Source organism: Bufo gargarizans, chromosome 7, assembly GCF_014858855.1.
Source record: "Bufo gargarizans isolate SCDJY-AF-19 chromosome 7, ASM1485885v1, whole genome shotgun sequence".
NCBI lineage: Eukaryota > Metazoa > Chordata > Amphibia > Anura > Bufonidae > Bufo > Bufo gargarizans.
In genome coordinates, this window is record NC_058086.1 from 8843498 (window position 1) to 8871366 (window position 27869).

Consider the following 27869-nt stretch of genomic DNA (forward strand, 5'->3'; position numbering starts at 1 on the left):
TTGCTAGTTTTCTGAAGTTTTATTAAAATATTTTAGTCCGCTTGATAATGACAGCAATGTGTTGGTAGCTGTAGGTTGCCATTTAGTCCTTATAAATATCTTGTCTGTTTGATTTCCTTTCAAGGCTTTTGGCTCATCTTCTTCAAAGTTTTGTTTAGCTGAAAAAAATAAATAAATACGGAAGTCACACTAGTTCAATAAACCATTTTGTGGATCTGTACACTTCTATTAATGATTACGTTTACACTAACAGTAAAGTGCATTTCTATTAGGTCCACACTAAAGCATCAGTGCCTAATGGAACGGACAGCAACTCAGAAATCGAGAGAGAGTTATGTATTTATTTTTTAATTATACAGAAAGGGGGGTGATTTAAACTTTTATATATTTTTTGTGATCATTTTGTGCCTCATGAGTTTATTATTTATGGTAATTTTTTTTTTGGTTTAACAGGGATTTTATATTTGCCATTTACAGTCAACTTTGCTCAATTCTTATCCTGGCCTGCCACCTGGTGGCCAAAATAAGAACTGCAGTATGAACACTTTCAGCCTCATCAGCAAGGCTGAGAGTGTTCAGTTTAACCACCGATGCCCGAATTGGCCACACGGGGCATCGGTTTTTGTGCATTAGGTGCCGTGATATCACTTGATCACAGCATTTAATTACAGTGATCGGCATTATTGCCGTTCATGGTAATTAGCCGCAGGTCTCTGCTGTGTGAAACAGAAGAGATCTGCAGGCCATGACGCCCGCTGCACGTGCGAGCGGGCACCATATTCGCACATCGCTCCAGCGCCGTATATGTATGGCGCTGGCAGCGAAAGGGTTAAGGCATTAAAATAGTGGATCTGATGGGCACTCACCTCTTCAAACTTGTGTATCTGTCGTATAAAGAAGTCTCCATAGCGTCGGGCAACTTTGGTATCCGCAATGTGAATCATGTCCTGAAGAAGAACGCAATAAATATTAGTTGTGAAAGGTCAGTCACACATAATATTGTTATATCATACTTCATCCACAGAAATATGAACATGAATATATAAAACAAAAATATTAATGTCTTCCAGTTTAATATTGGAGTTGCCCAAGATTAGTACAAATCTAGGACAACCCCTACAATGCCTTAAAAAAAAAATATTATATATATTATATATATACACACACACACACACACACACACACACACACACACATATACACTTATACTCATTTCTCCAGCACCATTCTTGCTGGTCCGGTACACCTCCCGCTGTTTGCTTTCAAACAGCAGTGGTGATTGGCCTGAATACAGCATGTAACGGCTGCAGCCACTCACCTCAGTGGTCTACAGCTGAGGACTGCGATTGGCTGCAGCGGTCAGGTTACACATACCTGCATGCCACAGTAGTTTATGGATTTGGAACCTCACCAGCCAACATTGTCCTCAACTGTAGACCGGTACAAACCATTGGCTGCAGCAGTCATGCTATGTTTTCAAACCGTATCGGTGATAAAAAAAACTACGGCTGAAATACCAAACAAATGCAGCAGAGAAAAAAAAAAAAAAAAAGTGACATTGTAGGGGATTGCCCGAGATTTTAAATTATCTCAGAAACCAAGATGGATCTGTCACCACTCCAGAGAGTGTTTTAGTAAATAATTGCATTCCCTATGAAATAAGAAATTCTGACACTCCAGGGGACTCCTGGTGATCAAAAACGTTTACCCTATTCTGTGGATAGGGGATAAGTTCTTGAAATGGAACAAACCAATCTCACACACTGGTGTCATATTGCTAGGATATGCCACCAAAAGATAAGTGCAGGTCCCAGAGGTGGGCCCTCCACCTACCTCTAGAACAGGGTCCCCAAAGTAAACAAGGGTGTACCGTGCAAGGGCAGCCATCTTCCATTCATTTTTACGGGAGTGCAGAAAATGGGCCGAACACCAGCATGGCTATTTCTGGAACTCCCATAGAGGTGAACAGAAAGGTGGCCGGGCTTGAGCGGTGTTCTCTCCTTCACTTTGGGGGCCCATTCGAGAGATAGCTGCAGGTCCTAGAGTTGGGACGTGGACCTGTGTCAATGGTGGCATATCCTAGTCATATAACCACCTTTAAGCAATATTTAAGGTTTTAAAAAAGGTGAAGCACAAGGCTGAATGCTGTACCTTATCTATATAGAAATCCACTTCTGATGCAGACTGGAACTCTCCCTCCAGGGCAGAAATGCCACTAGTCCACACAAGGTTCTTCATCTTATGCTTGAAAACAAGCAGCTGAATGCGGAATTCCTGTTCAGGCAAATCCAAGAATCCTGCCAACTTTGCCACAGGCATAGTAGTATATAACTTCAGGAAACTAAAAGAAAAAGAACTGCAAGTAAAAATATGGCCTCTGGTACACAAGGTGCTCATCTTCACTCAGTCTGTGGGGTACCCCCCTACACCTCTTCTCCCCTTGATGCCTTGTTCAAACTTTTCAGCAATTTCTCTTGTGAGTTTAGGGGGTCATTTACAGATATACACCACTTTTGTGGCGAATATCTGGCACAGAATTTGTTGCATGTCATGTTGCGGCAGAATCTGCAACTCCTTCCATGCTCATGCCTTGAAGGGAGACGTACCTGCGGATTGTGGACAGCTGTGCCTGCTGCTGAACTTCATCAAGAAAGACCTTGAGTTGTTGAAGATACGGTTCTTTGTGGTAGTTGGGGTGCACATTGTCATAGTTGGGGACGACTGGTGACAGGAACTTAGGGCAGGCATAATTGAAAAGTTCTTCATAAATCTGTGCATCACTGTCGAGTAGAACAAAGTCAGAAATTCTAAATTTAGAACTAGAAAACACAATATTTACCCATCTATGTGTAATCCCAGACTAGTCTAAGCGCAAAATACCATAAAACGTCATCTGAACACACACATTTGGATTTGAAGTGTGTAGCGAGTGGTCAATTAAACTAATTTAAAGGGTAACTGTCTTTTATTTGCTAGTTAATTACAGCTAGGCATATATAGCCGAGTAGTCTGTCAATGATTGTCAAAAGATCTGCAATTACCTTATAATAACATTACCTTATAATAACAGCTTTCATTAATGACCTCTGTCCCTTTCCACTGCTCCCTTAAAGGGATTCTGTCACCAGACGTAACCCTATTAAGCTAGCTGACATTAGCGATGTGCTAATGGCCGCTTAACCTATCTAGCCTATTCCTACTTTTATCTATGCCTCCGTTACGCCAGAAATCTAACTTTTATAATATGCTGATTAGCCTCTAGGAGCAGGGTTAGTGTTGTTCCTGCTCCTAGAGGCTCCGTTCTCCCACCTTTGTCGTCTCCCTTCAAGTCCTGATTGACAGGGCCAGGCAGCGCTCGCATCTGTCTGCCAGCCCTGTGCTCTGGTGAAATCTCACGCCATTCGGCACAGACGCGGTGAGGAAGGTGGCAGCCTGCGAATGTCTTTCCCTCACCGCTCCTGCTCCGAATGTTGAACGGCGTGAGATTTCACCAGAGCACAGGGCTGGCAGACAGATGCGAGCGCTGCCTGGCCCTCTCAATCAGGACTTGGAGGGAGGCGACAAAGGTGGGAGAATGGAGCCTCTAGGAGCAGAAATAACACCCCCCTTGCTCCTAGAGGCTAATTAGCATATTATAAAAGTTAGATTTCTGGCTTAACGGGGGGCATAGATAAAAGTACGAATAGGCTAGTTAGGTTTAGCTGACATTAGCACATCGCTAGTGTCTGCTAGCTTAATAGGGTTAAATCTGGTGATAGAAACCCTTTAAAAGACAGTTGCTATGGCTCGTCTGTCTGGCTAAAAAGACAGGAAGATGGGGCCAGTGATTGACTGCATGAGCCATGTGAATGTGACATTTTAAAGATAGTTTTTTTTATTTTTATTTTTATTTTACACCGCCTCTTGTTCTCTGCAAGTGTGTATGGGAAGTGAGGGAAAGCAGTTTTGGCCTCAGAGAACTGGCAGAGGAGCCACCTTGAGAAGGTCCTCATATTGTAAATGTTTAAACAGCCGTAACTAAGGGAAAACTCAAGGAAAACAGTGGTAAGTGAAGAAACTACAGATTGCTTTATGCATAATGCTGCTGCAGCAGTAACATATGCTAAACTAGTTTTATTTTTTTATGAAAACATGACAGTTATCTTTTAAAGGGGTTCTGCACTTTCATTTAACTGATGATCTATCCTCTGGATAGATCATCAGCTTCTGATCGGCAGGGGTCCGACACCCGGGACCCCCGCCGATCAGCAGTTTGAGAAGGCAGCGCCGCGGCCTTCTCACCGTTTACTGCCGGCCCATTGACGTCACGACTAGTATCAACTAGCGTGGGTGGGGCTAAGCTCTGTTCACTTGAATGGAGCTTAGCCGTGCCCACGCTAGTTGATATTAGTTGTGACGTCAGCTCGGCAGTAAACAGTGAGAAGGCCGTGGTGCTGCTGGAGCGCCACTGCCTTCCCAAACAGCTGATCGGCTGGGGTCCTGGGTGTCGGACCCCTGCCGATCAGAAGCTGATGATCTATCCAGAGGATAGATCATCAGTTAAATGAAAGTGCAGAACCCCTTTAAGGCTGGGTTCAGAAGTCTACTTTTTAAAAAGATTCCGTAAGATTTTTTGAAATTTGTCAGAGAGCAAGAGGCGGTGTAAAAGAAAACAAAAACCCCATCTTTAAAATGTCACGTCCACATGGCTCATGCAGTCAATCACTGGCCTCAGCAGTCAAGTGTGCATGCACGGCACATAACCAGTGAGGCTGACAACCGGCAGCAGCAATCAGGGGAATGATGAATGACATGTAATCTCTTGCAGGCCCAGCAGGGATCAGATGGGATTGAAAGCCCCTTTGCATTTACTTGAATGGCATGGAGCAGCTGTAATTACACTTTGCGGTATCTACAACAAAAACAATGCTTAGGCAATTTTACAGAGGAAGTAACACTCGCTTGAGCGCCACTAACCCTTCAAACATCTGATCAGTGATGGTACCTGGAGTTAGACCACCACAAGTCTGATATTGATGACCTATCCTGAGGACAAGTCATCAGGATTTACCCACTTAGAAATCCCTTTAATCAAACTATGGAGATAAACCATTTAGGAAAGCTGCATGAGACTTTCAGCTTCCTTACCCTTTCTGCATACGCAACATTTTGTCACCATATTTTTCTCTCAGCTGAGTGTGAATGCTCTCATCTATGCGCATGGGATACATGGTGAGGGCGATGGCCAGCAGTCCATGCATCTGCTCATTCTGCTTGTTAATCTGTGCAGAAAAGACACAAAGTTTGTTCACCCACGTAACGTAATAAAGGTTCAAACAGATCACAAGAAAGAGAAGCCACTTACCATTTCATACTTGTATGTGGTTCTCTGAAACATGCTCTTGGTTCTCTGGATATATAGCAAGATATTAGCAAAAACCCGAATGGCATCCTGGTATCGTCGCATCATAAGGTATGCAAAACCCACATAATAGTATGTGGTCACCTGGCACTCAGGAACTCGAGAGTACATGCTCTGCAAGCAAAAGAGCACCATTATTGTAAAATGTACATTTCAGGAACTCCACTGTACAACCTCTGGTTTAGAGCACTGGACTTCAAATCTTAAACTACCCTCTGTGCAAACATCAGGGATCATTCCAAAATGGGGCCAACTTTACAAACCCAAGTTCTGACAGCAGGACCCTTGCAACTGCCAAAGTAAAGGATCAAAAGTGGTAACAAATGGAATATCGATATGTCATGACACACCAGGTCCTCTAGACACTCAATTCTCTTCAACACTCCTCTTCCCACTGATATAGTAGGATTAATAAAAATTGGATATGCCTAGATTGCAACATTTGATATACAAGCTAGATGGCTACAGAGGGGACATAATGCATCTAGACAAGAGAATTTCTTTGCCTTGGTTTTGCTGCGCTAGAGTATCCTAATTATGTCCAGATGCATGCTATGAGGACATATACATCGTTCTTTGTTTAAACACGTCACAATCTTATTAGCTCATCTAGGTTGTAAGGGTAGCACCCAAGTCTTTGCTTAAAAGGGGTTGTCCCTGTTCAGAGCTGAACCCGGACATATCCCCATCTTTACCCCTCTGGCCCCCCTGAAATGAGTATAAGAGCATTTCATGCTCCGATGCTCTCCTTTGCCCTGCGCGATTCAGTTCCGGTGACGTACAAGGCTCTCCATAGTGTTAGCTAGGCGGAGGCTTCCGCCCAGCAGTGGGCAGGCTTTAGTGCTGCCCTACCCTGCAAAGCTCTGAACCAGGACAACCCCTTTAAAAAAATAAGTCTTCTGCCGTGGGGTCAGAAGGGGAAGACTCAAATACCACCATGAGTCATGTCTTCATTCTTTTGCCCCTAGACTAAAATTTAAGATTTGGAGCATTGCAGACATGAAAATACTATACTAATCTGCAATGTTGTGTGTGCCATCAAGGAAGCACTGCCTGTTGGGATGTGCTTTCTCCAGTGTTAGAAGGAAGCCATAGCTCATAGGAGGTGGTGGAAACAGGCTGCAGTAGGATCCTTGTCTCTACTGCAGCACCGCCTGTTTGCTTCCCAGTGTTCTAGCTGGAAAAATCAGCCGAAGAGATAGGTGGGCAGGTGCTCGGGACACAGAGCCAGGAACTGTAAAGCTGGCGTAGCATGCAGTGTTCAGGGTAAAGCTGCGGCAGAGATCTCACATGGCAAGATAGGGTCAGGAGAAGAGGTAGGGTGTGGGTCAAAATACGTATTCTGTTTCTTCCAGCAAATAAACATGCATCACTTCACCATCAATAACCATGATGCAGCACCAGATTCTTCACGACAGGCGTCGACATCCCCACTACTGCATGCTGCCTTATTCTTCCTGTGAAATCTGATGGAACTGTGCATGGAGGCTCCGAGCGCTTCCTTGAGATGGTACGCAGTGGGAACTTTGTGTCCCTAGGGGGTAACTTGGCTTAAATCTGTTAAAAAACTGTAATCTGGAGAAAGACCTGCTGTGGCTCTGCACTCTGGCTAACAGAAGGACATCCTCTGGTTGGAGCTCCCCCACATACAACATCTCCATATGCCCTAACATGTATTATGCAAAGGGTCTGCTCAGAGGACAACCCATTTCGGCACTTAGTGCTTCCTCAGTGTGTAGACATAGAACTCCGCCCCTAAGTCCCACCTCAGGGACCATCCATATTAATAATGTACAAAATATCAAGATATTCAATTAGCTGAACACCAGTTTCATCAGCAAACAGACCTCTACAGTATGTGCCAACTAAGTATGTTCACAATGGATGATGTGTACCAAAGGTTTCTGCAACTGCAGAAAAAAAAAACGTCATCCACTACAACAAATCTCCACCTATGAATATAACTAGGGATGAGCGGATTTGCATAAAACTTGGTTCCAATACTGTACAGAGCAGGAGCTCCACACAGTATTAGAATGTATTGGCTCCGATGAGCTGAAGTTATTGCTTTGCGAAGTCTCGCGAGAATCCAAGTTCGGGAAATGGTTTTTAGGAGTACAAGATCATTTATGAAGCTATTATGCGAAGAGACTTCGCGAAGCAATAACTTCAGCTCATCAGAGCCAATACATTCTAATACTGTACGGAGCTCCTGCTCTGTACAGTATTGGAACGAAGTCTTATACGAATAGACTTTGGATGTTTCATCCGAAGTCTATTCGCTCATCCCTAAACATATTCTTAAAGTACAGCTTAAGAAGTACCGAAAGGGCAAGTCTAAAACAGCGAACAAAATGTAAGTGGATTACACCAGATAGATGAAATGTAATACAACATACTTCCACAGTTAAAAAGGAGTTTTACGGTTATAATTACATTTAAAGTAATGCCCCAGCCTGCCTCCTGCAAAAGAAGATTCATACTTGTCTGCTCTCTGGTCCTCTGCTATCTCGATCTTCCAGTCGGCTATGAGCAGGATCACAAGCACCTATCCAGCCAACGACTGGCTTCAGCAGAGACATGCTGCTTGTGGTTATGTCACTGCTGAAGCCAGTCATTGGCTGGAGCAGCGCACGTAAACAGTGCCAGGACCAGAACATGGAGGAAGCACAGAGTAGTGGTGCTGCATGAAGCAGGTAAGTATGAATTTTCTGTTTCAGGAGGCAGGCTGGAGTCATTACTTAAAATATAATTATAACCAAAAATACCCTTTAAAGATAATAGGGTTGCTGTCAAATTGGACTTCATTTTCTCTGCAGGCAATAGTCATGTACCCTTAAAACAATAATGGCAGGTGGTACCTTCTTGTTAAGTTCAATGTTTTCCAACACTTTTATAGCCTGATAGTAATCTCCAAGCAGCGAGTGCAGACGCAGCAGTCCAACCAAGCTGAAGTATCCAAGCATCTTATATAGGGAATGTCTCCCATATTCTCCAGCTACACTTTCAGGGTCACCTAAGGATGAGAGATAATAAAAGAAAAATCTTCACATGATGGACTGTATGAGTAACAGAGTCCCACAGTGGAATGTAAAATATAGCTGGTTAGGAGACTTTTGTTCAGTAGCATTCTATTGATGACATATGCTCAAGATAAGTCGTCAATATCAGATCAGTGGGGGTCCAACACCCCCATTTATCAGCTGTCTGAGGCCACGGCATTCACATGCTAGAACTTAATGGGACGAACAGCTGTAATTACACTGCACCATCACTACAATCTAGGGCGTGTAGGTAAACATTCAAGACGACGCATCTGTCACATGAACACTGGCCTCTTCGTTCAGCTGATCGTTGGGGAGCCAGAATCCCACTAGTCTGATATTGAGAGCCTATCCTAATGTCATAGGTCACCAATATCATTACACTACACAAGCCTTTTAAGGCCATATTGATATTTTCCCTTTAGGTTAGGTAAGACAAAAGAATGTATGCAGAGCCAATGAAGCTGTGCATCCCTAACTTCATAATGTTTGAAAATGTAAAAAAAACAGAACAAAACAGAGGCCTAAGTGGTCCAAGTATAAGCAGGTAACTCACCAATACTAAAAGCCTGTCTATGGCACCTTAAATCATGATGGATTCAGTCCTTCCATGATATGCACATGAGTCAAAGACACCAAATATAGACAGTTCCATCCAAAGGACGACATTATTCTGCAATTAAACAGAGGCTGACAACTGTTTTGACTATGCTAAACTGCTGACAGAACTAGGTAAGGCCTGGGGAAGAGCAGGACAATCATACATTTTATGGAGTTTTTGTTATCAGGGGTATCGAGAAAGTTTTATTCTGCCAGATTGTTCCTGCAAGTGCCAAGGAGGCGGAGCTTTACGGTGAAGTGCACACTGCTTTTTTCAGCTTCACAGCCCTGCCCCTTTACTCCACTACAGCAGTCACTGGCACTTGCTGGAGCAGAATAAAACTTCATATTTACACTACTCCAGGTGAGATAAAGGTATGTTTGTACCGTGCTACCCAACCACTACCTAGTGCTGTCACCACAGTGCCGCTGGTCAAAACTGCTGACATAATCCCTTTAATCCCACCCCTAAATGAAGCAAACTTTAGTTTCCTCACCTCCACTAGTATAAATCTCCAGCTGGCGGTTAATGTTGGATTTGTCCACTAGAGAATGTAACACATTAAGTACGCTGTGAACGTTCCAGATCTTGGGGTTGGAACGCAGGAATTCGATTTCTTCCTCTGACTTCTTTGCAGTCTTGCACCGATACTGGCTGAATGACTGAAACTAAAGCAAGAAGAAGTACAAAGAGGTTTAACCAAAAACTAAACTCAATTGTATGTACAAACACCGAAAAGTCTAAGCAGGGCACAGCAGAAAAAAAGGTCACCAAAAAACAAAACATTTGTATACCTGGTAAATGAATTCATCAATAATATCCCACAGCCACTGGTTAGGCAGCTCCAGGGGTGCTGGACCATCTGCATCTACAAGGAAGCCACCAGTGTTAATAAACGCAAACCAGCAATACAATCCTCAGACAAGACAGTTGTGTGCTTTTTAAAAGGATTACTGGCAATACACACATTTATGGCATATCCACCATAAAAGTGTGTGATAGGTGAAGGCCATACCTCTGAGAGCAGCAACTACATGAAGAACGTCTTGAAGAGGTCTCCCAAATCCCACCCCACCGGTAAGACAGCCAAGAATGAATGGAGAGGTGGCGCACAACTATCTCCATTCAGTTCTGTGAGATATAAAGAAACCTACACCTATCACAGTTAAAGGGGTTATCCAATTTCAAGAAACAACCCCCCATGTGCCGGACCCCTCACCGGTAATATACTTACCCCGCTGCTCCTGCTTCTCCCTGCACACGGATGAAAATATCCGGTGTCGGGGGGAGCAGCCAATGGCAGGCGGGGACTGGGAGATGTTTTCATCCATGTGCAGGGAGAAGCAGCAGCGCCACGGGGACCAGCACATGGGGAAAAGGGGGCTTCTTGAAATTGGATACCCTCTTTAAAGGGACCCCCGCCGATCAGCTGTTTGAGAAGGCAGCGGCGCGGCCTTCTCACTGTTTACCGCCGGGCCGCCCGCCTACTGACGTCACGACTTGTATCAACTAGAGTGGGCGTGGCTAAGCTCCATTCAAGTGAACAGAGCTTAGCTGCGCCCACTCTAGTTGATACAAGTCGTGACGTCAGTGGGCGGGCGGCCCGGCGGTAAACAGTGAGAAGGCTGCGCCGCTGCAGGAGCGCCGCTGCCTTCTCAAACAGCTGATCGGCGGGGGTCCCGGGTGTCGGACCCCGGCCGATCAGAAGCTGATGATGATCTATCCAGAGGATAGATCATCAGTTAAATGAAAGTGCAGAACCCCTTTAAGGCATATACAGTGGACATGCCATAAAATGGAGTTGGGAAAACACCTTTAAAGGGAATCTGTCACCAGTTTTATGTAGCCCTATGGGCAGCGTAAACTAGCGACAGATCCCCTTGGCAAAATGCTGGGTTACTTTCTTAAACCCCTTAGTTTTTCTTCCTTTTTTCATTGTCACGTTCCAAGAGCTATACATTTTTTATTTTTCCATCTATATAGTTGTATGAGGGCTTGTTTTTTTAGGGATACGTTGTAGTTTTTAATGGCGCCATTTTGGGGTAGACATAACTTTGATTAACTCTTTCTGGGAGGGAGATGGGAAAAACAGCAATACTGCCACTGCGTTTTTACGTTATACATTTTCCGGCGTTCATTTTTCGGTATAAATAACATAATATTTTTATTCTCTGGGTCAGTCCGATTACAGTGATACCAAATACATATAGTTTTTATTAAGTTTTATAACTTTTTTGCAATAAACCCCCCCCCCCCTTTTTTTTAAGAAAAAAAAAAAAAAGCTTTTGCCGCTTCCCAAGACCCATAACTTATTTTTTATTTTTATTTCTATGGAGTTGCGTGAGGGCGGGCTTGTATTTTTCACTGGTATCATTTTGGGGTAAATGGTGCTTTTTAAACACTTGATTAAGTTTTTTTCAGTGACAACTAAGAATAAATGAGCAATTCTGTTTTTTTTTCCCGCGTTCACCGTAGGGGATAATTTATGTGATATATATGTAGCCCAGGTCGTTACGGATGCGGCAATACCAAATATACGGGGAAGATTATTTTTTTTGCCAATTTACTCATTGAAAAGCGTATTTCCAATGGAAAAAAGAAAAGTTTTTTTTATGGAATCCTTTTAATAAATGTTTTTTTCTCTCTTTTCTTTACCACTTAATAGTCCCACAAGGGGACTATAACAGACAGTATTTTGATTGCTTTTAAAATGCAATGCATTATCCCTATAATGCATTGCATTTTAATAGCAATGCTATTTTAACATTGACCAGCAGGCTGCGCCAGAGGGTACAGCCTGCTGGAAATTACTACAGTCGGGACCGGGCCTACAACAGATGCCAGGTAGCCTTCAAACACATTAGCACCCCGCAAATGCAAGACAGAGGGAGTCCACTCCCTCTGTCACCGCTTTAAATACAGCAGGTGCCATTGCCCGGGGCATGTAAAGTGTTAAACAGCCAGGATCGGCTCTCCTGCCGGTTCGGGCTGCTAGAGCAGGACAGTGCTTAGTCACTAAGAGGTTAACTGACCGAGCTTATTTTCTAAAACAGGCATCTCAAACTCGCGGCCCTCCAGCTGTTGCAAAACTACAACTTCCAGCATGCCCGGACAGCCTACAGGTATCAGCCTACAGCAGGGCATTGTGGGAGTTGTAGTTTTACAACAGCTGGAGGGCCGCAAGTTTGAGATGCCTGTTCTAAAATCTTGTATTGAACATTTCCAGCACCTGGATTTTTTTTCAGCCCCTTGCTGCTGATTGAATTGGGAAAAAGGGTCAATCCGTGCAATGGAGGAGCGGAGAGAGCCAGGAGCTCGGGAACATGAGGACTCAGACATGCCATGGCAGCATAAAACTGGTGACAGATTCCCAAACATTAAGTAATGGCAAGACAAACTTACTGAGAATGTAGTTGAAGAGATTGCAGTAGTTATAGTAGGATTCAAAACGCTGCTCCAGTGTGGGTCCTCCCTACAAGAAGCACAAGAATCACAGGGTTACTGTATCACATCAAACACCAAGCCTGATACAGACATGCAGAATAGATACTTACGCTAACTTTGGCGTAGATGTGTCTATAATATAGCTCCTTATAGAGAATCAAGAACACTGCATCTAAAAGAGAAGGAAACTGGTCATAACAGCCGCACATCCATTTTTGAAGGTCAAATTATATTTAGAACAATGCCAGAAATATGTTTTCATCAAAACTAACACAAGGGAAAAGCTACTTATACAGACTAAGCCGATCTCAGGGTTCATTTTTACTGAAGCCCTTTAGAAAGTTAGTGCTACCTATGGACATCTGCTTCACTTTTCCCTTCTACTAGATTTTATAAATCTCCCCGACTGTGATAAAACATGGACACTACAGCCCCTAAAAGAAAGCCGCTACCGTCACAACATCCAGTAAATGCCCACACCTACCATTCCCAACTTGAGGAGCAATAGCTTCTGCTTCAGGCCATGGAGAATTCTTGAAAAAACGTTCAGTTAACTTTGTCCAGCTGCAATGAGAAGAGAGAATTCTCAAAATTTTCTGTTCACATGTCCCTCATAAGAAACCTGAGGCAGTAAAAGGTTATGTTCACAACCACATTCAAATGAAAACTTTGCCCCCACCATTAACCAAATCGATGGCGAAAGTGTCAAGGTGCTAAGTCAACATATGGCACTGTATGGCTATAGGGTGGCATACATTAACCCCTTAAGGACACAGGGCGTACCGGTACGCCCTATTTCCCGAGTCCTTAAGGACCAAGGGCGTACCGGTACGTCCTGACTTAAAATCGGCATTCCGGCGCCGCGGGGGTTAATCGGAACAGGATTTCGGCTGAAATCATTCAGCCGGCATCCCGTAACAACGCAGGGGGGGGGGGTCATTTGACCCCCCCGTATCGGCGATCGCAGAAAACCGCAGGTCAATTCAGACCTGCGGTTTTCTGCGTTTCCGGTCCATTCGGGTGTCCGGTGACCCGATGAACCGGAAAAAGACTGCGATCGGTGGCGTAATTATACACCACCAATCGCAGTCCGAGGATTTGAGGAGGCGGTGCTGGCCCTGGTGCTGAACACTGCTGTCCAGGGTGCTGATTGGTGCAGGGGAGAGAGGCGCGAGATTCAAACTTCCTGCGCTCCTCTCTCCCCTCCTCTTCCTGTTCTGCACGAGCACCCGGCAGCATCGTCCAGCACCAGCTCCTGTGTCCCCCTAATCGCCATCCATCACCCTCCTGCACCCATCGCCACCCAGGTAGGTTAGGGTCAGTGAGGGAGAGGCATCGTTAGGCAGGGAAAGAAGGGAAAAGTTAGTTAGGAAAAAAAAAAAAACTTTTAACTTTTACACAAAACTTTTTTTGATCCATCTAACAGACCCCAGACCCCCCCCTGCCACTTGCCCCCCCCTACCAGCCCCCCACCACCACCAGCCCCCCCACCCCCTCCACCCATCCCCCCACCACTCCCCCCAACCCCCCCCCCCCCACCACCACCACTAGCCCCCTCACCACCACTTTTTTTCTGCGTTCGCTGACTGGTCGGCACTTTTTAGCGTCCGTCCACTGTTAGCGCATCGCCTGCCCCACCGCTGATCAGCGTTGTACCGCTAATCAGCAACTTTTTTTTTTTCCTAACACTTGCCCTTTTTTCCTTTTTTTTGTACGCGAACACCCGTTGCCCCCACACACACGCACATATAATAAAGTTTTACACACACGCACACCTACACGCACACACACACCCATGGCCCGCCGGGTGTTCTCGGCCGAGGAGGCATATGCCCAGATTGCCTCCGACTCCGAGAGCCCCAGTGAGGATGAGGATGACCCCACATTCCTCTTATCATCAGCATCCTCCTCATCATCATCGGATGACGATGAGCCACCAAGGCGGCGGAGACGCCGCCAGGCGGAGCCAGGGGCCGCTCATGCTAGGGATCCTGTGGCCCACCCTAGTACGAGCCGCCCTGGGGTTCGTACTGGTTTCCCGGCCCACCAAATAAGTTCACCGGAGACCCCTGCCGATGAACTTAGCTGGTGTCCCCCAGTGGACTTTGAGCCTGAGATTCCGGATTTCGCTGGCAATCCTGGAATCCAGATTCCCACAGTGGGGTTTACTGAAATTGACTATTTTAGTTTTTTTTCAGTAACCCACTGGTGAATTTGATGGTGGAGCAGACGAATCTGTACGCCCAACAGTTCGTCGCTCAAAACCCAGGCTCAGTTTTGGCTAGACCCGGTGGCTGGACGCCGGTCAGTGCAGCCGAAATGAGGACATTTTGGGGCCTCGTGCTGCATATGGGTCTAGTCCAAAAACCCAGTGTCAGGCAATACTGGAGTGGGGACGTCCTGTACCAGACCCCACTGTACAGTATGGTCATGACACGCTCCCGGTTTGAGGCCATCCGGAAATGTCTGCATTATTCCGATAATGCAGCATGTCCACCCCGAGGTGATCCTGCCTATGACCGGCTGTATAAGATACGGCCTGTCATCGATCACTTTGGGGCCACATTTCAGCAGGCCTACGTACCTGGAAGGGAGGTCGCGGTTGATGAGTCGCTCATTGCGTTCAAGGGGAGACTCAGTTTCCGCCAATATATTCCCACAAAGCGAGCGAGGTATGGCGTGAAGCTATACAAAATTTGTGAGAGTACCTCAGGGTACACTTACAAATTTCGTGTGTACGAGGGGCGAGATTCCCGTATTCAACCCCCAGAATGTCCCCCCACTCTGGGTGTTAGCGGGAAACTCGTGTGGGACCTTATGTACCCACTGCTGGATAAGGGTTACCACTTGTACGTGGATAACTTTTATACCAGCATTCCCTTGTTCAGGTCCCTTGCCGCCAGATCTACGTTCGCTTGTGGGACCGTGCGGAAAAATCAGCGCGGCCTCCCTGCCTACCCCCTCCAGGTACCTATCCCCAGGGGTGAGACCCGTGCACTTACCAGTGGAAACCTGTTGCTGGTCAGGTATAAGGACAAGAGGGATGTCCTTATGCTGTCCACAATCCACGGTAACGGCACCACCCCAGTCCCTGTGCGAGGTACCGCGGCAACGGTCCTCAAGCCCGATTGTATCGTCGACTACAATCGGTATATGGGAGGAGTTGATCTCTCGGATCAAGTCCTCACGCCATATAACGCCATGCGCAAAACCCGGGCATGGTACAAAAAAGTTGCGGTCTACTTGGTGCAGGTTGCCATGTACAACTCTTTTGTACTATCCCGAAGCGCTGGCAGCACAGGGACATTCCTCCAATTCTATGAGGCAGTCCTCAAGGACCTGATCTTTTCGGACCGGGAAAGAGCAGGCCGGAGTACCTCGGGAACTGGAGGCGCCCGGATCGTCCCTGGCCAACACTTTCCAGGTGTGGTCCCCCATACTGGAAAGAAGGGACGAACCCAAAAAAAGTGCAGAGTGTGTCGCAGGAGGGGGATACGGAAGGACACCACCACTCAGTGCGACACGTGCCCCGATCATCCGGGCCTCTGCGTTATCGATTGCTTCAGGGAGTATCACACTTCCATGGAGTACTAAATTTTTATAATCCCCAACAGTTCACTAGAGAACATAAAACACTATGGCTCTCAGACTTTGGAGACACGAAAACTATTTTTCTTTCCCCCAAAAATATTAGTTTTAGTGCAGGCATCCTCAAACTGCGGCCCTCCAGATGTTGTAAAACTATAACTCCCAGCATGCCCAGACAACCTACAGCCATCAGCAGGGCATGGTGGGAATTGTAGTTTTACAACATCTGGAGGGCCGCAGTTTTAGGATGCCTGCTTAGTGTCTCCAAAGTCTGAGAGCCATACATATTGGGCATCGTCGCGTGCGTAAAAGTCGTCGCTATAAAAATAACTTTTGACCAAACGCCTCGGATGAACGGTGTTAAAAATATAAAATAAAAACGGTGCCAAAACACCTATTTTTGGGCAAAATTTCAATTTAAATCCATTTTGCCGGTAATAAAGCAAGGGTTAACAGCCAAACAAAACTAAATATTTATTGCCCCGATTCTGTCGTTTGCAGAAACACCCCATATGTGGTCGTAAATGGCTATATAGCCGCACGGCAGGGCATAGAACGAAGGGAACGCCATACGGTTTCTGGAAGGCAGATTTTGATGGACAGTTTTTTTTTTGACACCATGTCCCATTAGAAGCCCCCCCTGATGTAGCCCAGACTAGAAACTCCAAAAAAGTGACCCCATCTAAGAAACTACACCCCTCAAGGTATTCAAAAGTTACTTTACAAACTATGTTAACCCTTTAGGTGTTCCACAAAACTAAATAGCGAATGTAGAAACAATTTTAGATTTTAATTTTTTTGTTACATTGCCTCAAAAAAGAGTAATATAGAGCAACCAAATATCAAATTTACCCCAAAAATAGTCCCAAAACAACAACCACCTTATCCCGTAGTTTCCTAGATGGGGTCACTTTTATGGAGTTTCTACTCTAGGGGTGCATCAGGGGGCTTGAAAGGGTACATGGTGTAAATAAACCAGTCCAGCAAAATCTGCCTTCCAAAAACCATATGGCGTTCCCCTTCTTCTATGTCCTGCCGTTTAGCCAAATAGTAGTTTACCACCACATATGGGGTGTTTCTGCAAACTACAGAATCAGGGCAACCCATTTTGAGTGTTGTTTGGCAGTTAACCCTTGTTTTACTCCTAGAAAAAATTGATTATATTGGAAAATTTTCCAAAAAATTGAAATTTCATAATTGTTTCTCCATCTGCCAACTCTTGTGGAACACCTAAAGGGTTAACAAAGTTTGTAAACCCAGTTTTGAATACCTTGAGGGGTGTACTTTCTTAGATGGAGTCACTTTTTTGAAATTTCTATTCTAGGGGTGCAACAGGGGGCTTCAAATGGGACATGGTATAAACAAAACCAGTCCTGCAAAATCTGCCTTCCAAAACCCATATGGTGTTCCCCTCCTTCTATGTCCTCCCGTTCGGCCAAACAGTAGTTTACGACCACATATGGGGTGTTTTTGCAAACTACAGAATCAGGGCAACCCATTTTGAGTGTTGTTTGGCAGTTAACCCTTGTTTTACTCCTGGAAAAAATTGATTATATTGGAAAATTTTCCAAAAAAGGAGATTTTTGTATAACTTACCAGTTAAATCTCTTTCTCGCTCTTCCTTGGGGGACACAGACCTTGGGTATAGCTCAGCTCCCTAGGAGGCGTGACACTAAGTAAAACTGTTAAGCCCCTCCTCCATCAGCTATACCCTCAGCCTGGAGATAGAGGCTACCAGTTGCGTGTCCAAGTAGTGAAAGGATAACAACCAATAACGGAAACAACCAGCCAGCAACCCAACGGGGCGCCAGACCATAACCCTGTAACAAAACACAGAAGGGTGGGTGCTGTGTCCCCCAAGGAAGAGCGAGAAAGAGATTTAACTGGTAAGTTATACAAAAATCTCCTTTTCTCGCCCATTTTCCTTGGGGGACACAGACCTTGGGACGTTCAAGAGCAGTCCAAGAAGGGAGGGACCACAAACCCAAGGCGGACCACCACCGGAGCATCAGGAAACCGCTGCCTGCAAAACCAGGCGGCCCAAAGCAGCATCCGCTGATGCATGCGTATGCACTCTATAGAACCTTGTGAAAGTGTGCAGAGAGGACCAAGTGGCTGCTTTGCACAACTGTTCAGCCGAGGCCCGATGCCTCTGCGCCCAGGAAGCTCCGACTGCTCTGGTGGAATGAGCAGTGACGCTGAAAGGCGGAGCTCTACCCTTGGCTCGATAAGCCTCAGACACCGCCAGTTTAATGAAACGGGCAATAGCCACCTTGGAGACCGCCAAACCCTTGCGCGAACCCTCCGGAACCACAAACAGGGAGTCCGTGCGCCGAAAGGATCCGGTGACCTCCAGATAAATCTTCAACGCCCTGACCACATCCAGACGGTGCAGTTCCCGTTCTCTGGGGTGGGAAGGAGAGGGACAGAGCGACGGAAGGACGATGTCCTCATTGATGTGAAAGGCGGAGACCACCTTTGGCAGGAAGGACGGGACAGGCCGAAGCACAACCTTATCCTGGTGGAAGATCAGGAAAGGTTCGGAGCAAGAAAGAGCCGCCAACTCCGACACCCGTCGGAGAGATGTGATGGCCACAAGAAAAATTACCTTGCAGGACAGAAGGCGAAGGGAGACCTCCCGTAAAGGCTCGAAGGGGGCTGATTGGAGCGCCGAGAGCACCACATTCAGGTCCCAGGATGGAACTGGAGGGCGGTACGGCGGAACAGAGTGAGCCACCCCTTGTAAGAAGGTCTTAATTGGCCCCAGAGGGGCCAGGGGACGCTGGAGAAGAATAGACAGCGCCGAAATCTGTCCCTTCAGAGAACTGAGGCTCAGCCCCAGGTCCAGACCCGACTGGAGGAAGGACAGGATCGTGGGAAGAGAAAACCGGAGAGGTGGGATGCTCCGGGACTCACAGAACCCCAGATAGGACCTCCAAACCCGATAGTAGATCCTAGAGGACACGGGCTTACGAGCACGGATCATGGTGCGGACTACGTCCGCGGAGAAACCCCGTCGCGTTAAGACGGCGGTCTCAATAGCCACGCCGTCAAACGTAGCGAGCCTAAATGCTCGTGGAAGATCGGTCCCTGAGAGAGAAGGTCTTCCCTGGAGGGCAGTGGCCACGGTGCGTCTGCCAACAGCAACATTAGGTCGGCGTACCAAGACCGGCGGGGCCAATCCGGGGCGATCAGAATCGCGGGAACGCCCTCTGCCGCGATCCTCCGAAGAACCCGTGGCAGGAGGGGGAAAGTAGGAAAGACGTACAGAAGGGAGAATTCGCGCCACGGAAGGACGAGCGCGTCGGCGCCGTACGCCTTCGGGTCCCGTGCCCTGGCCAGGTATCGGGGGACCTTGTGGTTGAATTTGGAAGCCATGAGGTCCACGTCGGGGCGACCCCAGCGAAGACAAAGGGCTTCGAACACCTCTGGGTGCAGGGACCATTCTCCCGGGTCGATGGTGGACCGGCTCAGGAAATCCGCCGCCCAGTTGTCCACCCCCGGGATGTAAATTGCGGATAAGGCCGGCACATGCGCCTCCGCCCAGAGGAGAATGAGGGTCACCTCTTGCATCGCTGCAGCGCTGCGAGTGCCTCCCTGATGGTTTATGTATGCCACAGCCGTGGCATTGTCCGATTGGATCCGAACAGGGTGGCCCCTCAGTAGATGGGTCCAGTGTCTGAGGGACAGAAGAATCGCCCTCAGTTCCAGAATATTGATTGGAAGTCTGGACTCCGATAGAGACCAAACGCCCTGGACGGACCGGGGAGGGAAAACCCCCCCCCACCCCCGTAAGCTGGCATCGGTGGTAATCACCAGCCAGTTCAGTGGGAGGAAGGACCTCCCCCGTAGGGGGATATGCAACCACCAGCTGAGGGAAGCCCGAGCCAGGGGAGGCAGAAGAAAGGTCCTGTCCAGACTCCTCGGTGATTTGTCCCAGGCCGACAGAATTGCCCTCTGAAAGGTGCGGGATCGGAATTGTGCGAACGGCACCGCTTCGAAACAGGCAACCATCTTCCCCAACAACCGCATGCTGGTTCTGAGGGAAGGGCGGTGATGACGGAGGAGACTGCGAACAGACCCGCAAAGGGCCAGACGCTTGTCCGACGGGAGGCGGACCTCCGCCAACTCCGTATCCAGGAGCATCCCCAGGAAGATCAGCCGTCTGGAGGGGGTAAGAGAAGACTTGGGGTGGTTGATGATCCAACCGAACCGCGTCAGGGTCTCCAGAGTGAGTCCCACACTGCCGGATGCCTGAGAGAAGGAGGGTGCCTTGACCAAGATGTCGTCCAAGTAAGGGAGAAGAAAAACACTTCTTGAACGCAGAAGGGCCAAGACAGGGGCCAGGACCTTGGTGAATACTCGAGGAGCCGTCGCCAGACCAAAGGGAAGGGCGACGAATTGGAAGTGATCGTCCCCCACCGCGAAGCGCAGGAAGCGGTGATGACATGGAGCAACCGGAACGTGGAGATATGCATCCTGAACGTCGATTGAGGCCATGAAATCCCCTCTTTCCAGGGAGGCCACTGCGGACCTGAGAGACTCCATCCGGAATCTCTGCAGTCGGAGAAAACGGTTCAGGCGCTTTAGGTCCAAGATCGGTCGCACTGAGCCTTCCTTCTTGGGAACCACAAAGAGGTTCGAGTAGAACCCCCTGAACCTTTCCGTCGGAGGCACGGGGGCGACGACACCCTTGTCCATTAGAGAGCGAATGGCCGTGAAGAAGGCGGCCGCTCGTACGGGATCCCGCGGAGGACGGGACCGGAAGAAACGGTCTGGCGGAATGGACGCAAATTCGATCTTGTATCCGCAAGATACAATCTCGAGCGCCCATGCGTCTGAGATGTGGGCCCGCCATACGTTCCTGAACAGTAGAAGGCGGCCCCCCACCCGGGTGGGTGGGGGCGCACCTTCAGGCAGAGGGCTGCTGGCCTGAGGGAGCCCGTGTGGGCTGGGGCTTGCGCCAGGTAGATTGCGTCCGAAAAAACGGCTTCTTGCGTCTATCCTGGGCTGGGCCAGAGGAAGAAGAACCGGCCGCGGGTCTAGACCCGGTGGGCTTGCGAAAGGACCGAAAACGGGACGAACCAGCGCGACCGCGGGGGGCGCCCCTCGGCCTGGACTGGGGGAGGAGAGTACTCTTCCCACCCGTGGCCTCAGATATAAGTTCGTCCAGACGGGTTCCGAACAAGCGGGAACCCGAGAATGGTAGGCCAGCCAAAGAGCGTTTGGAAGCGGCGTCCGCCGCCCAAACCTTCAGCCAGAGTTCCCTCCTGACAGAAACTGCCAGGGCAGAGGAACGGGCAATGAGGGCACCCGCATCAAGAGAGGCCTCACAGACAAATTTTCCGGCCTGGACAATTAGTTGGGCTAAGGAACGGAGGTCCTGTAGAGGGACGTCCGACCCTAACTCCCGTTCCAGTTGCAAACCCCATTCAGAGACCGCTTTACCAGCCCAGGCGGAGGCAAAGACCGGTCTAAGGGCCGAACCAGAGGCAGTAAATATGGCCTTGGAGAGGGATTCCGTACGACGGTCCTCAGCAGACTGGAGGGAAGATCCGTCTTGTACAGGAATAGTAGTGCTTTTGGACAGGCGAGCCACGGGAGGATCAACCTTAGGCGGGGACGTCCACGTGGTCACAGAATCCGCTGGAAAGGGATAACAAATGTCCAGCTTTTTGGGTGTAACAAAGCGGACGTTAGGCCGGGTCCAAGCCTTGGACACCACAGAAGAAAAATCTGCGTGGATGGGAAAGACCTTGGAGGTCTGTCTGGGGCGAAGAAAGGACACGCCGGCCTGTTCAGAGTTGGGGGGGTCATCGTGTATGTGAAAGGTATCACGGATGCTAGTGATAAGATGCCCCACCGCGGACGCCAATTTGGACGGAAGCTCTGAGTCCATGTCCACGTCCGAATCCGCCAGTTCTCCCTCAGAAAGCGTATCCCTTGAGAGGATAGACTTGACTGAGCTCGCACGCATGGCGGAGAGAGCGAAGCATCTGGAGAAGATGTGCGCTCAACCCTTGAACGTTTCTGAATATGCCGGGCCCTGGAAGATTCGCTGGGAGGCAGGGAATCAGTGGGGGCGGCAGAAACGGTAGTCCCAGCGGGTGCGACAGGGATTGTGGCAGCCTGCGGGAGAGGCGGTCTATCCACGAGACGGCCCACTACGTGTGTAAGGCTTTCCACCGCCTGAGACAGAGACCTAGCCCAGTCAGGGGGTTCAGAGGCACCGGGGGGCGCAGCGGAGAGCGGGCCCTGCACCGGGGCCTGACATGCAAGGCAATGCGGCTCAGATTGCCCACACGAAAAAAGTTCCTTACAGGCGGTACAGGCATGGTACCAGGGTTTGGGGGCACCCGTGGGATCTGACATGCTGAAAAAGTGGTCGTACCAATACAGAGACCACAAGGGATATAGCAACTATGACCAGGAGGGTTAGGAGAGGGTTAACTGTCCTACCAGTGCCTCAGAAGAACGTCAGGAGTAGAGAGGATCAGCAGCAGCTGCAGCAGCAGCAGCAGCAGGGAGCAGCAAACAGCAGAGAGCCTGCAGATAGCGCCCACAGAAGCCGAGCGATACACCAGGTGCTCAGAGTCCCCCACGTGTCCCAGCTTCCTGTCTAGGAGTGAGGAAACGCGGGAAGAATTCAGCAGAAGCGCGGGGAACAAGCTCCGCCCCCTCCAGCGCTTGAAATGTCTCCTGTGAAGGAGAACCTAACTCCGCCCCCAAAATGGCGCGCGCGCGTAAGCCACGCCCCCTGCTGCCGAAAAAACTCGCAGGGCTAAGAAGAAGCAGGATGCCATGAAATAAAGGGCCCGCAGGCCCCAAGAGTGCGGCGATTATTCCCAGGTGGGTGACCTTCTGCCACCATCGTCCCCTGCCCCGCCGATGCCGGTATGGTCATGTCGGGCATAAGCCCCGCCCCCCGTTCGGAACGGAGCGGGCGGCGGCAGGAGGGAGAGAGGGAGAGATCAGCCGTCTTGAAGAGTAGCCTGAAAATGGGGGAAAACGGCGTGAGATACACGGAGGGGAGCTGGGGAGGGTCTGCTGGAGCGCTCAGAATGAGCGACCACGGGTGCCCCCCTTACCCAGAGGGGTACATGCTTGCCGATAGGGACGGGTATGGGCTGGAAAAGCCATCTCACCTGTCTTCACCCTCAGTTCCTTCCAGCAGGGTCGCCCCTTCAGCTACTGGCACCGCAGTGGCAGGAAGCTGGGAGAGGGGCTTTGCGTGCGGGCGACCCCCTAGCTGGCGGGATGTAGGGGAGCCATTGCTGCCCAGATCCTCCTATTGCTTCTGTGGGGGAGGCAGCAGTGCAGATAAGTTGGCACTGGCGCAGCTCACCCCGGGAGAGCAGAGAGGCCCAATGCGTCTCTGGTATCTCTAGGAAAACACAAAAATAAAATAAAATTACAACAAGGAGAAAACAGCCCTGCAGTAGCAGGGAGTGTCTTGCCTCCTTGGACACTAAGCTAAAACTGGTAGCCTCTATCTCCAGGCTGAGGGTATAGCTGATGGAGGAGGGGCTTAACAGTTTTACTTAGTGTCACGCCTCCTAGGGAGCTGAGCTATACCCAAGGTCTGTGTCCCCCAAGGAAAATGGGCGAGAAAATAGAAATTTCAAAATTGTTTCTCCATCTGCCATTAACTCTTGTGGAACACCTAAAGGGTTAATAAAGTTTGAAAAAACAGTTTTGAATACCTTGAGGGGTGTAGTTTCTAGAATGGGGTCATTTTTGGGAGGTTTCTATTATCTAAGCCTCACAATATGACTTCAAACCTGAACTGGTCCATAAAAAGTGGGATTTTGAAGATTTCTCAAAAATTTCAAAATTTGCTTCTAAACTTCTAAGCCTTGTAACATCCCCAAAAAATAAAATATCATTCCCAAAATGCTACAAACATGAAGTAGACATATGGGGAATGTAAAGTCATCACAATTTTTGGGGGTATTACTATGTATTACAGAAGTAGAGAAACTGAAACTTTGAAATTTGCTAATTTTTCAAAATTTTGGGTAAAAAATGTATTTTTTTATGCAAAAAAAATAACTTTTTTGACCCAATTTTAGCAGTGTCATGAAGTACAATATGTGACGAAAAAACAATCTCAGAACGGCCTGGGTAAGTCAAAGCGTTTGAAAGTTATGAGCACTTAAAGTGACACTGGTCAGATTTGCAAAAAATGGCCCGGTCCTTAAGGTGAAAATGAGCCCGGTCCTTAAGGGGTTAAAGGTATATGTTACGGAATACTTCCAACATACAGCCCAAATGAGGTGTGAACATGGCAAAAGCCATACAACATTCTCTATAAATGGTGAAGAAAGTTAAAGGGAACCTGTCATCTGGATATTTGATTATAATCTAATTATATACAATCATTAACCACTAAAAAGTGCCTTAGATGTATTCACTTACTGGTGTGACAGATGGTTTCCTCATAACATACACACATAGATGCTGCATGCTAAGGAGCTGATTTGAGTCCAGCGTGATGTCATCGAGTCCAGCGTTTTTTTTAATTCAGAGCTATAGCCACTCCCCTGCCCATCTGCTGCTGATTCATATGGAAAATAACTGTCATTCAGCAGCAGGTAGGTGGGAGAGTCAGGAGCTCATGAATATTCATGACTCATCATTATCAGCTGGAGCTTTTCAATACAAGATGTTGGCAGATTGACTGGGTCAATTAAAGAAAGTGACCCAGCATTTTGCTAAGAGAATCAGTCACTTATTTATGTTGCCCTTAGTTAGTACACCATAAAACTGGTGACAGGTTCCCTTTAAGTCAGGACGCAAATTTGCCAGGCACACAAAAAATTTGGACTTGTGGGAAATGTAGTAAGGCAATTTTTTAGCATTTCAGCTCAAGAGGGTAGTAGCTGCAAAGAGCACATGAGTATGTCCTGTACATAATCTGCAATAGGGACCTCCATACCGAGAGCATCATTACCTGTTTTCATAGATATCTTGGATCTCGTAAACCTTCTGGTCAATGAGATCACTAGATACTCTGCTGGCTTGGAGCTCATATACCTTCTGATCAATCAGGTCAGACACAGTCTTGTGGAAATACTGGATGAAGTTCTTAATCACTTCAGGGATGACTTGATAGGTCTGCTGCTCATACTGGCGTTCATATGCCAGGTCCTGCTTGGGGTCACCTGAGACAGTAGACAAAAAAATGCTTATAGTTACTCAATCACACCATTTTTTTCCACTAAAAGACACCCAATAGAATATACCAATACTGCTGCATGACATGTCTGTAAGGCCTCATGCACACAACCGTATGAATTTTGGGGTCTGCAAAATATGGATACTGTGCATGCTGCATCGTTTGCTGCCCATCAACTTCACTGGGTCCGTATTTTACAACCAAGTACAGGACATGTTCTAACTTTTTACAGAACGAACATACGGATGCAGAAAGCGCACTGATCATGTGTCCTTTCTGCATCTATAAGTCCCTTCCGCTAAAATTCACAATATGTCTGCTAATTGTGGACAACGGACTCAATGAAAACAAGGGGTCCGCAAAGAAAGCGAAGACTGCACATGAACTGTTTCCATATTTTGCGGACTGCATGTGCATGAGGCCTAAGTGTGACTTTTGTATTATGAGCACAGATGTCATTTTGCCGGAAAGAGGCTGGATCCTATTAAAGTTAACGGGGATCCGGCAATGCCCGGCATTATCCAGCTAGGCCAGATCCAGTAAATTCTGTCAGGCTGTTCCTCTGAAGGATTTGTAAAGCAGATATAAACGCACCCTAAGGGTCCATTCAGATGTCCGCAAATGTTCCGCAATATCGGGAACGGGTGCGGACCCATTCATTCTCAATGGGGCAGAACGGGATGCGGAGAGCACACTATGTGATCTCCGCTGCCTCTGCATCCGCATTTCCGGAACGCGTCCCCGAACTTCCAGGCCACGGCTCCGCAAAAAAATATAGAACATGTCCTAACACCCTCCAGCATTGCCATATTGTAAAACAGACTCATCTCAAAAGCTACAGACACTTTCGACTGCAATTTATTTTATTATTATTGTATTCTACGCATTTTGGGCTAAAAGTTTTTTTTTTTTTTCAATAGGTCTAATAAAACTCTCCAGCAGTTCTTGTACTACAGGGGTTAGCAGAGTATCTGCAGACTGTCCGTTTCTATTAACCCGAGTGCTGTCATCCAGCAAAGCTGCCTGCTCAGTCTGTAGTCCTGTTCTTAAAACTCTTGACAGCTCATATATTCATTACAGCTCAGTTCTTGCCACACTGATAAGAATTTGGCTTAAAGGGGTTGTCCCACGAAAAATATCCTACAGTTTACAATCCAGCACCTGGCTATGTACATCTTTCAGGACATTTTTTAATATATTTTTTGCATTCTACTCATTTAGGGCTAAAATTTGTATCAATAATTCACTTTCAGTGCCTCTGAGGGCTGTTTACTTCTGCTTCACTGTGAATCCAGATCACTCTGTACAACTGAACTCCTGACTAGTGTTGAGCAAACTTCTGTTTTAAGTTCGGCGTCTAAAGTTCGGCTTCCGGTTAGCGGAGAATCCCGATATGGATTCCGAATTCCGTTGTGGTCCGTGGTAGCGGAATCAATAATGGCCGATTATTGATTCCGCTACCACGGACCACAACGGTATTCGGAATCCATATCGGGATTCTCAGCTAACCGGAAGCCGAACTTTAGACGCCGAGCTTAAAACAGAAGTTCGCTCAACACTACTCCTGACAGCTCATAAACACTCATTTAAAGAGGACCTTTCATCAGTTTTTAACATAGGCTAATGGGAGGGGGGGAGAAAAAAAAAAAAAAAAAAAAAACAACATCCATGGCATCAGTGGTGGCCGCCCTACAGAGTAATACCATAATTAGCCTTAGGCTTCGTTCACATCACTGTTCAGCCTTTTCATTCTCCTGCCCCGTTTAGGGAACAGAAAGGCCTACGGTGATGTGAACAAAGCCTAAGTTAATACTGATGAAAGGTTCTCCAAGTTAAATTCTTATCAAACTGATAAGAATATCGCTACAATGAGTTTTATGGGCTGTTAGCCATCAGCAACTCTGCGACGCATTTACGGTGAAGCGTCAGTCTACAGATGCAAGGAAAGTGAAAGCTGTATAGGAAAAACTGTTTAAAACTTTAAATTAAATTCAATTGAAGAATATGTTTAGCCCAAAATGAGTAAAATGTAAAGAATGTATCTGAAAGTGTCTACAGCCTGAAATACTGATTAGGTTTCCAGATCGGCAGTCTCCCGATACCCCCGCCATCAGCAGGCGCAGCCCTGGACACCGCGTAGTGACTACGCCTTGTCGCGGTCGCTCAGGGCCACTATACACACACCGAGAGCTGCTCCCTGGCGCGATGAGGTCACATACCTGTGTGAGTGTCAAAGTCTGCCTGGTAGCTGTATGGATCATATGGGGTCTAGAGAGGAAGAGAACAGAGGGACACAGGTCAGTTATAACGATCCGTCCACACAATGCCTGGGGGTGATGACAGCTCTCATGAGAACCATCACACCGGGCTCGTCCGCTCTGTTGCCCAGGCATGGACGCAGCAACATCCCACAAAGTGTGACTCCTTCACCATACACCGGCTGCTGAGGCACGGGCATCGCTAACCACTCACTTCTACTTCCTCATACGACATGATGAGCTCTGCAGTCTCCCCGGACCGATTACCGGCAACTGCAGCGAGTACAGGCAGAAAAGGAGAGAGCAACTTCCGGCGACGTACAAGTGACGCTCTTCCGGCGCCGCGCTCATCCAA

General features: G+C 47.7%; 1 protein-coding gene across 1 annotated transcript; it reads right to left on the reverse strand.

Moving 5' to 3' along the window:
• Nucleotides 1-27835, reverse strand: EIF3L (eukaryotic translation initiation factor 3 subunit L). The gene is made up of 15 exons (XM_044301072.1): nucleotides 27729-27835; nucleotides 27476-27524; nucleotides 25032-25242; nucleotides 12975-13054; nucleotides 12601-12662; nucleotides 12449-12518; nucleotides 9841-9914; nucleotides 9543-9714; nucleotides 8263-8417; nucleotides 5345-5515; nucleotides 5128-5261; nucleotides 2607-2780; nucleotides 2152-2341; nucleotides 867-947; nucleotides 1-158 (listed from the first exon to the last, which is right to left on the reverse strand). Exons 1-15 carry the CDS (start codon nucleotides 27747-27749, stop codon nucleotides 120-122), a joined length of 1683 nt encoding a protein of 560 aa, XP_044157007.1. The 5' UTR covers nucleotides 27750-27835; the 3' UTR covers nucleotides 1-119.
• Between the last annotated feature and the right edge of the window lie 34 nt (nucleotides 27836-27869).